This window comes from Sycon ciliatum, chromosome 12 (assembly GCF_964019385.1).
Source record: "Sycon ciliatum chromosome 12, ocSycCili1.1, whole genome shotgun sequence".
NCBI classification, from domain to species: Eukaryota; Metazoa; Porifera; class Calcarea; order Leucosolenida; family Sycettidae; genus Sycon; species Sycon ciliatum.
The window spans coordinates 9,444,434-9,458,737 of record NC_088654.1 but is presented as its reverse complement, the minus strand read 5'-3'; the positions used below and the strand labels follow the sequence as shown (position 1 = coordinate 9,458,737).

The following is a 14,304-nucleotide window of genomic DNA, read 5'->3' as shown; positions in this document are numbered from 1 at the left end:
TCTTGTCAATGCTAGGTTTGGTCGTGCTGTCTTATGAGTGTTTTACGCGAAACTCAGAGTAACGGCGGAAAAGAACTTAGTTGCGAAATTGCTGTGGGATTATTGTACAAGTCAATCTATATACTAGTAGATGAACACGGCAACCTTCTCTGGTTAGCCCATGTGCTGTCTATATGCAATGAACATAATAATCAATATGACTGTTTTCGCAGCAAGGTTACAAAGAGCAGATTCTTATTGTTTCTTCAATGTAGTACATGGATCTGGGCAACCCAACCCAGTCCAAATGAACATTTTAGAACCGAACGTTTTGGTTCCGTTCTCTTCATGGGCTCTTAGTAAGTTACAGGGAATGGAGCAAAAATGACAGCAATTATATCTTCAGGCACAATCTTCCTCAGCCTACTCAAGCTCAACTGATGAGGCGTGAATTCTCCGAAACACTGTGTATTGAGCAGGGAGTGGCGCTTTCTTGCAGGTTTGCCGAGTCGAAGGTTGGATGGACTTCTCGTGTGGTCTGGATGGCAGTCGTGAGTCAGTCAAGTGTCAAGTCAAGTCGGCGGAATAGCGCGAGCTCCAGTGTGGGGAGCAAACCCATTCCAAACAGCTATAATATATTGGCAAATAATTGAAAGCGATAGAGCCCATGAAGAGAAAGGAACGAAACCGTTCGGTTCTAAAGTTTCCTAAATTAATGTTCATTTGGACTGGTGTGGATTGCGCTGATTCATATACATGATTTTACTACATTCAAGAAGACGTTTCCGATTTGTCCGTTTTTTCGTGTCTCATGAAGTCATGAAACATTTATTGCATTTTACGGTTTCTGGTCACTGTTCTTTTAAAAAGGAACAGTGACCAGAAACCGTAATGGAACTCAACTTTTCTTTCTGTGATGGTGACGTGCCCGTGCGTGCACTGGTGAGATGCAAAACACCTTTCTGTAAAATCTAAGAGGACAGAAACTAGATCAACGTTTTTATATATTTTTCTTTTCTCTTATTATCAGTGGGACCATTGTCATTAGGTTTAGGCCTGTTTTGGAACTCCACTCTAAATAAAGCAAAACAACAACAACAACAACAACAACAACAACAACAACAACGTGGCCTAAGACTTCTCCATTTTTGGGCACACCATAGATCTATTCAAGTTTGATGTTGACGTTCGCTTTAAAATTATCGATTCCTTCTAACACGAAAATTCCTTCCAATGCTCTTGTATCAACATGTATGTTTTAGGCGAAATTCAGTGTGACGACATGAATGAATGCACCGGAAATCCGTGTGATACTAATGCAACTTGTACCAATACAGCTGGTAGCTACACATGCCACTGCAAACATGGATTTGTATCGCTGATCGAACAAGGTGAAGGTGATGTTCAAGGTGAGGGTTCGCCTTCAAATACATGTACTTGCACGGGTATAATTATAATAATTATGGTTCCACCGCTAGGGTTTACCGGGTGTCAGCGGCCGTTGTGAGTTCCCTTCGGGAATGCACACAATAATTTTACTTTTTTTTCACTTTAATACAAAAAGTAATGGTTGTGTGCACATGTATAGGGTTTATCCGGACTTCAATTTCCTTGACAAAATCAATAAAATTGGTTCTGACGATGGGTGACTGACCCGAAACGTCATAAAGTTTCGATATCACAGATAAAGAATTTTTCATCCAGCGCATGCGCCGACTGTGAATAGCAACTGAATAGAGCGATTGTCCGTTGACAATCCCCCTTGTCTTTAAAATCAATAAAAAGACCAACGCTTGGGTTTCGGGTCTTGGAATAAATTTTTGATTACACACTTTCCGTTGCCTTTGCTTTGCCATCTTGCTCGCCGTTATCTGCAGGGAAAGGAGTAGTGTGTCAGGATGAGAATGAGTGCGTTCCTCTTCCTGGTGCTACTGTGGCAACAGCAAGATGTCCAGTCAATAACAAATGTGTGAATAGTCTTGGAAGCTATCAGTGCGAGTGTACAGCTGGTTTTGAATCTGTCCAGGATACTCCCCTAGGTGAGTAATGCCATTCCCGTCTCTGTTCACTGCCAAATTCTTCATGAATCTTTCTATTACAGCAACAAGAAGGACTGACTGTCAACATGCAGGAGTGGAGTCACCCCGAGTTAGGCCTTGGCGGATAATGCTCGAAAAGGTGGCAGATTCTGCTTTTTTTGCACCGAAATTGGCAGAACCATACAAACCTTATGGCGGGCAATTCCCCGAATTCTGCTCCATTTCTTTATCCACATACCAAACATGCATGAAACTTACCAGAAAAAGTACCGAATTCTGCCAATTTTGCTGCCGGAATTATCCGCCAAGGCCTACCCCGAGTGCACAAATTAGATTTTTGATGATTTGTAGCAATCGTGAGTAATAACTGTGCGGTAACCATGCTTTATTACTATAGTAAGGAGCATGGGAAAGAGATTTTTGTCTCCGGAACACTTGTTGAATGTAATTGTTGATTGATGATTAAAATGTATTCTAAACTCGGGTAGTGAGCCAATATCATAAATAGAAAGAGAAAGGAAATATAAGTTACTACTATCATGAGTCCATAAACAAGAGTGTGCAACGCCACATAGATGTCTGTCACGACTCGTTTTCAACATTACGGTATTTTCATCAGCTGCGCGTGCAGGCCGCGACATTCGCTACATGAAAAATGTACATGAGAATGACGTAATGTTGAAAACGAGTCGTGACAAGACCCTATCGCGCGTTGCACACTCTTGTTTATGGACTCTTGCTACTAGTGCTACACTGTACTAGTAGTACCTCCTCCCATACGTTTTACAACCTTTTCTAGCTGGCCTGCATGCACTCTCGTACTCACCTTTTGTCTCCTTTTGTTCCGTTGGCCTGGGTAGCTACTTGCGTAACCATAATTGCCATAGCTACCCAGGCCCTTTATCTTGCCGTTCACACTTGATCTCTACCTCTTGTCTCTCTTCCCCGAATCTTGAGACTTGAACTTCGAACCTCGTCGTCTGACTGCCTGCGTGCATGTCCTTACAGTTATGACAAACAGTCCACCAAGGTTATGGGATTTTATACAGTCAGATGCTGCGTAACGCATCCCTTCCCCTCATTGGAACTTTCCTCACCTGAGCCTTCCAAGTTGAAAGGCTGTTGGTTTGTCCTTCATAGATGTGTTTGAGCTAGGTGTCAGGTCATCTAATGTCTCAATATCCTTGTCGGTTCTGTGCCTTGTTGTCGTACTATCTGACTGTATAAAATCTCGTTACCTTGGAGAACTGTTAGTCATAACTAGTAACTTATTGCTCCTTTCTCATTTTAAATGTATTATCTTTTTTTTTTTAAGGAAGCAGGCATAATGGGGTGGTCTAAGACCATGGTTGAGAAACAGAGGGACCTGGTTCAAGTCCTGTTTGGAGGCGGAAGGATTTGTACAGTCATGCTGCGACCCACAGTTAATTGGGAACTCGTGGCCTGGCACGAGAGAAACATGGATGCAGTGAATGGGATTTGGTATTTGACTAATTTGTGGTGGGTCTAATCTACACACCTCCCACCGCTTAGGAGCTGCAACTGCGCCTTGATCCTAGAGGGTGGTAGAGTTCCTACGGATGCGGAACACTCCGCTTCTAACCGAGTCTCACGCGAACCGTGAACTTTTTCAATTTTTGTATTCTCTCTTTCTTTCTCGTTTTGTGCGCTACAATCCTCGTTCTGCACTACTGAAGTACACTTATGCATTACGAGAGTTAGGAAATGCTTACAGCGAAACACGTCCCTCTTATTGCTGTCTCCGAAACGATTATTCCTTCTATTCTATCTACCAAACATCCGCTTTTTATGCATTCTAACTTTCCAAGAGACTAATGTTATAGGTATTGGAAACACCCGTGTTGCTGCAGGCACCTCAACTACATGCTTGAACATCAATGAATGTCAATCCATCCCCTGTGACGCCAATACAATGTGTGTCGACACGAATGGGAGTTACGTGTGTGTCTGCAATCCTGGATACTATAACAAATTAGCAGGTAACTTCAAAATATGAAATGGGCACGCGAAAATTCTAAAACACGTTGTTCTCAAGAAATCTGTTACTAGAAATGTGCTGCTTTCTCCTTTTCTTGATAACAGATTTTGTGCATCTGGCCTTGGTGTTTGCTGAAAAATCTCTTAATTTCATCAAGCAGGTGGTTTTCCAATTAGGAGAATGCTATCCTGTTGATCTGTCAAGATTAGGAAATAATTATAATTATTTTGAGAAGAACGTGGATTTCGACGAGGCGTGCCTGGTATGTTCAGGAGGTCGCGCTTGTCGCTCACATGTACCCCCGTCTTGTGTTTCATATAGCTGTGACTTTTCATTTTTTTCATTACTAAGACTTTATTTGAAGGATTCTCCAAAAGTAAATGGATACTTATCCGGGGAGTGTCCTGGAATGGCGGATGAGATGAAAGAGAAGTGAAATCGGATAAGGAAAAATACTTAGCAGAAACACTGCTCAAGGAAAACTACAGGTGAAACCCACCAGGGAGGAACAGAATACATGACGAGCGCTATATACGAAAAGCAGAAATTCCAGCGTTGGAGAATTTATAATTTATACTTTAAATAATGGTCCTTTAGGAGAAACCGAGACTTACCAGAAGATCGCTCCCTGCATAGGCTCTCAGGGAGCTTGTTCCAGACAAGTAATAAACCGAAAAGAGGAGATTAAAAGAAATGAGTTCCAGAACGAGGAAAAACGACAGAGGAAGGGTGTCGGCAGCTGCGGGAGATGGTGAAGCTAAACTGGCTCAGTAGTGATGGAAATTGATAGAATACATGATGTAAGAGAGCATGTCTGAGAAAACCAGAAAAGCTGGGCTGGGCCATCTCTCCGATTTCGCTCAAATTTTGCAAGTAGGTTTCCTTTGGGCCCAAATTGAGGTCTACAACAACCATGCAAGAGGGCTCGTTGCATAACTTACGAACACCTTGGAACTGAGGACTACCTCCAAATAGCCCCAAAATTATAATTATTATTATATTATTATTATATGCATGTTCGCGTTGATGTCAACAATGTTCACATCTTCGCATATGCCAGAACCAAACGATCAGCTGTATGATACTGTAGAAGCAAGAATGCATTTTAACGGTACAACACGACGGACAATATACTTTACTAAGGTGATTGCCAGCATGGTCGGTGACTACCGAAACCTATGCGGGGAAATAATAGTCATGATGGAGTGGTAGATGCCAGCATACTGTGGCCTTCCTCAATATAGAGCACGGCAAAAGTCTCTCCACTCCTCGCGACTAGCTGCGGTAGATCGAAGGCTGTCTAGGTCCGCTGCTGTCTTTAATTTGCCCATGTTCTTCTTCTCCAAGTCCTTGGACAGGGTTGTGACCAACGTTGTTCTTGGTCGCCCTCGGAACGACCCTTCTCGACATACAAAGTATGCCTTCATTCAGCCCCAAAATACGACTCAATTATTGGGTCCAAAAACGAGCGCTGGTACAGCGTACATGATTGAGCTGAGAACAAACCACCACCATACCAACATTACGTCACCTGAGTAGTCTTCATATCAACACCACCTAGAGCCATGGCTACATCCAGGAAAGAAATGGCCATCATCTCCAAATATCACTAATTTCCATCGCTAAAATAGCCAAATTTCAAGGGCCATAGCGGGAACCAGTTACGGCGTCTATATTTCTGAACCATGCACTGCAGGACAGTGGACTATCTCCACTACGACCCAGGACATGTCTCGTAAAAGTGTTTCACGTTTTCTGGAAATAAACAAATTTCAATATTTTCACTTCACCACATTGCAACATTGCCAATTTCCTGCCCGATGACGGAAAGCGCCTCCTCAAGCTCCAACACCAGGCACCGCTCCAGACGCCAGCACGCCAAACCTCAGTGTCATCCATTTTGAAGGGGGTGGGCAGGGAGTCACAGCATTTTTCTGCAAGGACACATGAACGCACTTGCTGGTGTTCATGGCATTGGTTCTTGACCATTTCAGGCACTGGTCAATATCAGCCTGAAAGTTGGCACGGTGAGCGGGCACTGACATTCTAGGCGGGGGAACAAGGATTAAATTGGAATCGTCAGCAAAATGAGAGAGAGTACTGGATACAGGGGTATCGGGAAAGGGGTTACTGCATAGATTAAAGAGAAGAGGGCCGAGATTAGACCCTTGGGGCACTCCAGCTGTGATGGGTAACAGATCTGAGATCGTCTTTGTCGATATCGGACACAGATATTAAGGTCACTGATGAAGTCTTTAATACAACCTCGAGCGTTTGACGAGCGTAATAAATATCTGTGTCCGAGTTGGGCAAAGTCGATCTGATCTGTTGCCCGTCACAGCTGGAATGCCCCAGGGATCTCATCTCGGCCCCTCGGAACCAATATAAAACTATCTTGTTTTACGCCTGCTGATTGGGCCTTTTTCACATGCAAGTTGTAAGCTCAACGGCATGACCACGGTAGTTATAATTATAATGGATTCTTTTGAAGGCGTCAAGCCAGTGCGGCTTGGAGTCACGGTTTGTAACAGAGCAAGTTGTCTTGTCATAGTCGTGAGCTGTTCCTTTGGGAGGTTGGGTGTGTTCCTAGGCAGACGCACGCTCCTTCAGAACACGGTACTTGAGTGGAAACAATTATAATGACGGTGTCCCTGGCATCTCATGTACACCTTCCTAACTCTCCAACACTATTTTGTTTTGTTCTGAACAGGGGAACCATGCGGTAACATCAATGAATGTGCAGTCGCCGGAGTTCACACATGCCATGGCAACGCTACGTGTGTGGATACTGATGGTTCTTATACGTGTACATGTCAGGAAGGCTTCACTGGCTCGGGAGTACTGTGTTCCCGTGAGTTCTTCAACATAATTCATACAACGCAATGGATGGACGTTAGTTAGATCGCCGCTTTTTTGAGCAGCTCGTAATCGAACTCTGTGAAATATGTGGTCCATGTACCGCCGCATTCTGTATAAAGATGGAGATTTGCCAGTCGAAAAACTTTCCATTTCTTGTAAGGGCTCAAAATGCGCGTGGTTCACAATTTTTTCGGCCTCTCTTTTTTAGATCATTTTGGTCTTTGGTCCTGTGTGGTGGAGCTTTCATACTTTTCATAGCACTATCTGAAATGTGTCTCCAACTAGGTTATGACTCATATGATTTTGGTGGGAATTTCAGACCCGGTCGACCTGAATACATCATGTACAATGTGCACATCTATTAATTAAAAACATTTGATGTACTACTGCTACTATGCTACACCACAACTCACTGTGTGGAGCATCGCTGCCCTCAATACAAGCGAAGGTCCCTGGTTCGAGTCGTGGTGGCGACAGTTTTCTTCAGACCTTTCCCGGTTGCATCTTTCCCTCAAACCAATGAAGACTGTTTGAAGGACAGAGAAAATAGCCAACGTGTTGTTTCTGTAACTCCGAGTTTCACGCAAAATAACGATCGTCAGACAGCATGAAACTCAGAGTCATGGCAACACCACGTTGGTTATTTTCTCACTACGTGTGTAAGACGCATAGGCCTCGACCAAATATGCTAAAAAAAAGAGTATATTATGCTCGTCGCATATCAGGGAAAACGTCCATAATATAATATGCCAAAGGCTTAGCAAGATATGGAAAAAGATATGCTAAAATATGCCAAAATATGCTCGACATAAGCAGAAAGTTTAGATCATTTCAGTAAAAGTGCAACCTTGGAATATTCATTGGCTTCACGGCTATCATGCTTATGCCATGTATGGTCTGTACACAACTATTGTACAGGTTGGTTGCGGGTATTCCTTGACCTATATCTTCAGTTTTACTGCTCCGAATTGCTTCAAATTTTCTGTATAGCTTCCTCTGACCCTGGTCTTTCACATTGCACAACAAAATTCTGTGAAAACCCAAGTTGTAAAATCACCTGAAATCCCTACTTATGGTGCAAATCAAAACACATGCGGAATAGTATGGCAGGGGTGTGTCCCTATGCATATGCTTGACCCTTGCTTACATGTCAGTGCCATTCCAACTTCATCCGTAAAAGGCATTTCTGAACGCATTTTGTCCATAATATGAATGTTTTGTCCTCATTTTCTTCAGAATATTTGAATTATATGCTGGCTTCATTCCAATATTCCCTTTGTCGCTCAATGTGCCATATATGAACTGTCTCACAAAATATGCGGAAATATGCGCAAGCATATTTGGTCGAGGCCTAAAGACGCAGCACATACATGTAAATGTACATGGTAGATGTATGGAGACTTCCTGGAGCTGCCGCATCTCTCCCTGAGTGCTGTGTCTATACATAACAGTATGTACACAGCCTGCCCAATCTGCATCGAGGAAGGCCTATTCATTCAGACGATAATAATAACTATGGACGCATGTGTTACATAGTGACACTATAGTATTATCTCTATACTTATGAAGTTTATCCACCGTCCGTAGAGGGCTCAATTAAATTGCCGAAAGCAAAGAGCGGAATACACATACAAAAGAACGAGCAGTTGTTTTCGTAACTCTGATTTTCACGAACTGACTCGATCACCAGACGAAAATAGATACTGACCCTGCCCTGAGAGTTACATGTATCATCATCACAAGCCCATAGCCCTAAGGCCGTCGGGGCGTCACAGAGCAAGTATGAACAAGCGAGCGCCATAAAAATCGATCGCGTGCAGCAGCAAGCAGGGATTGCACGTCAAGTGCAGTCCACGAAAAAATATTATCAAGCCATGCATGACATTCTGGGCCTACCTCGGCCACGACCTCCAGCAACACAACCTTCAAGAACAGTCAATGATAAACAGCCGGAACGAACAATATGACCAAAAAATGCAATTTCCTTGTTTGTGGATACTATTTATTTCCTCGCTAACAGACACATTCGTCCGGTGATCAGCGAACGGAATCCTGAGAAGGCGTCGATAGCTTCTCATTTCGAAAGCCTCGATCTTTTTCACAATTTCAGCAGTTAAGGTCCAAGACTGGCAAGCATAAAGGAATATGGATAAAACAATAGCATTGAGAGTTATGCTACATATATATACAGCTGTACCATGAATGTGGCAAGCCCAGCGTAACAAATATCATGGAATATGTAGTACGATATGGAGTGTGTGAGAACGTGTTAGTTATCTGTGCATTGCTACGCAACATATTCTCGTGGAATCAGGCAACAAAGCTGGCAATTGATGGTACTTCCCACAGCTGTAGTATTATCTCCGCCACAAAGACACATCGCATAGACTGCCACCCAGGGACGAGGCTAAGCAGCCTGGTTACAATGTAGATGAGTTTGACACCCCAAGAGCTGGGAGCGGAAAAGAGACAATTGTGAAAAGTGAGTTAGTGCACCAGCAGCATAAAAGACCTAATGAGCAAGCGAGAACAAAAAAGGAAGCAACGCATGCAAAAATGTGTGAACTCATAACCTCTGCTGCACTCCCTCTTAGTGGATGGGAGTGCAGACTCCCCCCCCCCCCCCCTCCCCTCTCCTTCTCATTTAGAGCTTTGAATATGTTTCACTTTTCACTTAACGATACCTAAAATTGAATATAAGTAGTGATTGAAAGGAATGAAACAGTGCCCGCGGTGCTTTTAACACTACGTCGAATGGTCTTGTTCCGCAGAAGCTACGACAACCAGTTCCAATATCGACCGAGCCCTGAACATTAGCAATTTGGTACACAAATATTATGTACATGTGATTATACTGTTGGACTACCCGGCTACACGACGCGATATCATCGCTGGGTAGATTGCCCGCTTGCTTTCGATTGCGAGTATCTGACGAGCCATGGACCGCAGCCACCTTCGACAATGACCACTGGACTCCCTCCCACCCCCCCCCCCCCCCCCCACCCCCTTCCCCTCACTCAGAGCTTTGAATGTTTTCACTTTTCACTTTACGATACGTAAAATTGAATACCAGTAGTGATACATGTATCCTCATTTTCTATGCTTTGCCACAGCTGTTTCATTCGCTGCGCCGGAGGCTTTCAGGCTAAGTCTCGTGTCAGCAGGACTCTTGGCAGTCCTAGCAGTGCTGGTCCTAATTGCGACTGTCCTATTGGTACTCCTACACCGTGCAAGGAACCCCAGACACATTACTCTACCGATGGTGTCTCAACAACATGAGATTGACGGACTAGGAACCACCCACGATCGCTACCAGCAACCACAAATAGCTATTGGTGGATTGAAACAACCTGAAGCATCAGCAACGTTATTTTCTCCAGGGCCTGGCGCAGCGGAGAACAAACTGATAGATGGAAGCTTGATAACAGTTAATGCAGGTACTGAAGCATCAGATGACAACGGTGACTATGAACTACTTGACATGGCCCGTCGCCTTCCGCCACCACCGAAGGAGGACGTCGTGTATGAGGCTGGGGGTGATATGGTGCACAATGAAGGCAATTGCGATGAAGCGCTTCGAGACAAGCACCTAACTGAAGCAGCAGAATCTCGTCTTACCAGCAGTGAAGCTTATGGCTTAGCCAAGGAGGAGGACAACGTCTATGTCATGCCAGGAGCCAGCTTTAAACCGCCCCCAGGACATGAGGATATCTACTTGAACATGGCCTAATCGAAAACAGTGTTCTTGCGTAACTTTTACTCCACAAAAAGGTTGCCATTTTCGCAATTTCGCACTTTCCGGCCATTCTGGATTTTAATCTCACTGCAATACACTGTGCTGTTAGTCACATGATATGTTTTCCCTCAGAACAGTGGATCACCAGCAAAACCAATGAACAATATTCTTTTTCCGAAGTCTTTAATGTAGCAAGTCGTTAAACGCAGCATATCAGTTTTTAATGTCCAAGATAAGCCAGCCACAGTTGGTATATTTGAAGCAATGGCTTTTCCTCCATACCCTCCCCAAGTTATGTTGTTGTTCAATGTTTAGCACACCGGATTGAACATGTTCTTTCAAATCATTTGCCTTCTAATATCGGAAACAGAATCACACCTCATGTTTAAATAATTCCCTCGAAAACAATAATCCATTTTGTAAGGCTCCGATTGGCACATTAACGAGCCGGCGATACTATTGCCACCTCGACGTTACTATCCAAATCCTGACATTTAAAAGCCTTTATCGCCATTTTGGCTTGGTATGTGCATGCTTCCTATCTTTTGTACACGTTACCATTATTTCTTACCAAATACAGTACGTATTAGTTCGCAAGTATCCACGTAAACACACACCGCCTTCATCTTCACACTTTTGAGGTGCTCATGTGCTTTGAGATGTACATGTACATGTATTATCCAAAGTTCAAAATGGCCTGTCAATCATGAGCATGAACTAATGAACATCCTGCATGTGTGTGTATTTACATGTACATTATGTACATGTATATTGAGTTGTTTTTCACGACAATTTTTTGCTTATACGTGTGTACTTACATTGTATAGTCTCCAAATCTAATTTTCTACTTGTATTCCCCAAGTCTACATGATTGTACATGTGTATTCTTTCCAAAAGGTCTTCCATAGCACTCACAAGCCTCAGTATCAACTCTGTACATAATCATGTACTTCGAAGTCCATGACATGTGAAATATCAAAATATTTAAACTAAACTTTGATTATGTATTTTTTACTGAAGTAGATGTACAGTGTACATGTACATGTACATGTACATGTACACTGTACATGTACACTGTACATGTACATGTACATGTACATGTACAATACGAGCCACTAGGTTCATGTTCTGGGCTTCCACTACGCAAAAATCACACAGTTAGCCCTTGGCGGATTATGCCGGCATAATATTTGGCATAATCTTGGGATTTCGTCAAAACATTATGCTCCGGCATAATATACGGATTCCAACGTGTAAGGTCGGCATAATCTTTCGGTTTAGACAAAAATTATGCTTAGGGCATTGCCGTGTGTGTATGCGTGGTTTCTCAATCCTCTATGTACAGCGTGAATACATAGTGGAACCGAGGATAATTCAGCATAATTATTTGTTGGCATAATTGTGGCATGATCAAAAGCATAATTTGACGATTGGCCGAGCATAGCCCGCCAATGGCTACACACAGTTATAATCATTATGATATTCCACCATGTCATGAACATGTACATGTACCAGCTTTTGATTTCTAGGATACCCCTGCTGTGTAGTCAATATTATTATTTCAGAAGGATGCACTATTGGTGTTGAGAGTGCTACTCGGAATACCTGGGCGGCTCATTGCTGCAAAGAAAATGAACAGGGCAGAAGGACTAGCTTGTTGCATCTGGGAATTTTATGCTCAGAGTTTGAAACAAAATAGCTGAGCTGAAGCTAAAGGATTTGATGGAGTCCTGCCAGCAGCTAGTCAAAGGACCTTCGGTACCTTAGGCAAACCCTGACGGAGTTTGGAGGCCAGCTAGCTCTCGGTGAAGAGAGAAACATTCGCGTGGCGATCGACTCTCCGTAAAAAATGCAAGCTACATAGCGCCGACATACTGCAACAGCTACGATTTCAGCTAACTAACTTCTCGATCTGCTGCTTCACAAAGTTCAACTATTTACAAGTCCTGACTGTTGTAGTCTGAAGCTGGAGTCTCATCGCCCACCTACAGGTAGCTTTTGGAGCTGATGGATTTCCCGACTTGGACTCCTTCCGCAAACTCTCGCCACATGACTACAGCGTATGCTGTGTTTCCGCACGCTCGTGTCGACGTGTCACCTATACTGTACATGTACCGGGTCGCGGAGGAGCTTGACGACCTCCGCTGACTCCAGGTTTCCGAAATACTGCCGTCGTCTTCGTTGATGTCGCTGGTGACATTCTCCCCTTGCAGGACGTGCGCATAGTTGTCGTCCCGGGGGTAAAGACTATGTTGTCTTTCGAAATAGTTCTTCATCACGCTCGCGCGAATGATGTTTCTCATCATGAACTCGTTCCGACGGTGTGATACGGCGATGGTCTTTTGCGGGGCACTGGCTTGGCGAAAACGCTATCTTCTTGTGCAATATAACATTGATCGGCTGCAGATGAGTACAGTCACTTCGTGGTTGGTCCTATAGGAGGGCAGCTGCCAGGAAAGAGGCAGGACTCATCGAAGACGAAGCGCTCGCAACAAACAATAGCACTCGAAATATCTCGTAAGATTTAGGGCCTATAGCTTTGAGCCACAGCGCTCACAGCCTTGCCTACTTCATCAAAGTGAGCTCTACATGTTCGTTGACCTCTTCACACTACACAGAAGAGCGAAACAAGGATAATGTCTTAGCATTTCAACTCCAACAGCAGACAGTGCGAGAGAGAGAAAACTACAAAGGGCTTTGCTTTCTGTCGCATCGTCTCTCTTGCATGCAACTAACGAGAAAACCGTGTACTTACCCTCGCATTCACACGCGAACTATCAAACACGTCCTGTGACGCATGTTGATCAGGTAGTGTCATGTATGTGTTGTACAGTGTACTCTCAGTTGACATGCCCCCTTTTGACCCCAGACAATCCTTTCGGGATTGGTCTATTGTGTGTCCAGGAACCGGACAAGCCGTGCAACTGCCGTCGCAAGGACCAGTGCCCTCTCAACGGAGCGTGCCAAGCAACCAGCATAGTCTACGCGACGGAGGTGTCGAGTGATGGCCACAGCGATGGGCCCAAGACCTACATTGGCAGCCCGGAGCCTCCATTCAAGCTTCGATACGGGAATCACAAGACATCCATCAAGCTTCCTGGATACCGCAAATCCACGGGCCTCTCAAAACATGTGTGGGAATTGAAAGATAATGGCAAGACGCACGACATCAAGTAATCCCGTCTATGGTGCGCTGGATAGCGCTAACGCCGAGACCCTAGGTCGGCGTTGCTAGTCCCGCCTCACCGGCAGAGGCTCCCTGAGAGCCCCTACTAGTGTAATGGTTCTCCCTCTGGTTCTCTAAAGTGTCAGGAACGAACGACCCCACACGGCACGAGGACAACTATTTATTCTCAACAGTATATTTCACTTCCATCTTCTAACAACAATGAACAATGAATGAACAACTGAACAACTAACACTAAACTTGTGACCACCAGGTAGTTATAGCGTGAACATGACAGCGTATATGAGAAAAGCATACACATACAACATACAACTACAGCGCACACAGCAAACCGCACATAGCGCATGTAGCGTATACTACGTCGTAAACATCAGCGGTACGGCGGAGTCGGGATACAGCTGCATTGGAACGAACACAATGTCATAAGCGAGAAGGCCTTTCACTCTCGAGAACTTGTGGTTTCACAACATTCTCCCCACCAAAGGGCTTCTCACCGCCGTACAAC

The 14,304-nt window shown here is 44.2% G+C and overlaps 1 protein-coding gene across 1 annotated transcript in view; it reads left to right on the top strand.

The window, feature by feature from the left end:
- The window catches only part of LOC135828318 (uncharacterized), a 64,381-nt gene extending 52,859 nt beyond the window's left edge, over window positions 1-11,522 (top strand). Inside the window, exons 15-19 of the mRNA XM_065340767.1 lie at window positions 1,242-1,388; window positions 1,857-2,018; window positions 3,890-4,018; window positions 6,728-6,868; window positions 9,990-11,522. Coding sequence (XP_065196839.1) covers window positions 1,242-1,388; window positions 1,857-2,018; window positions 3,890-4,018; window positions 6,728-6,868; window positions 9,990-10,606 — 1,196 coding nt within the window. The 3' untranslated portion in view covers window positions 10,607-11,522. The remainder of the gene's footprint in view (window positions 1-1,241; window positions 1,389-1,856; window positions 2,019-3,889; window positions 4,019-6,727; window positions 6,869-9,989) is intronic.
- The last annotated feature ends 2,782 nt before the right edge of the window (window positions 11,523-14,304 follow it).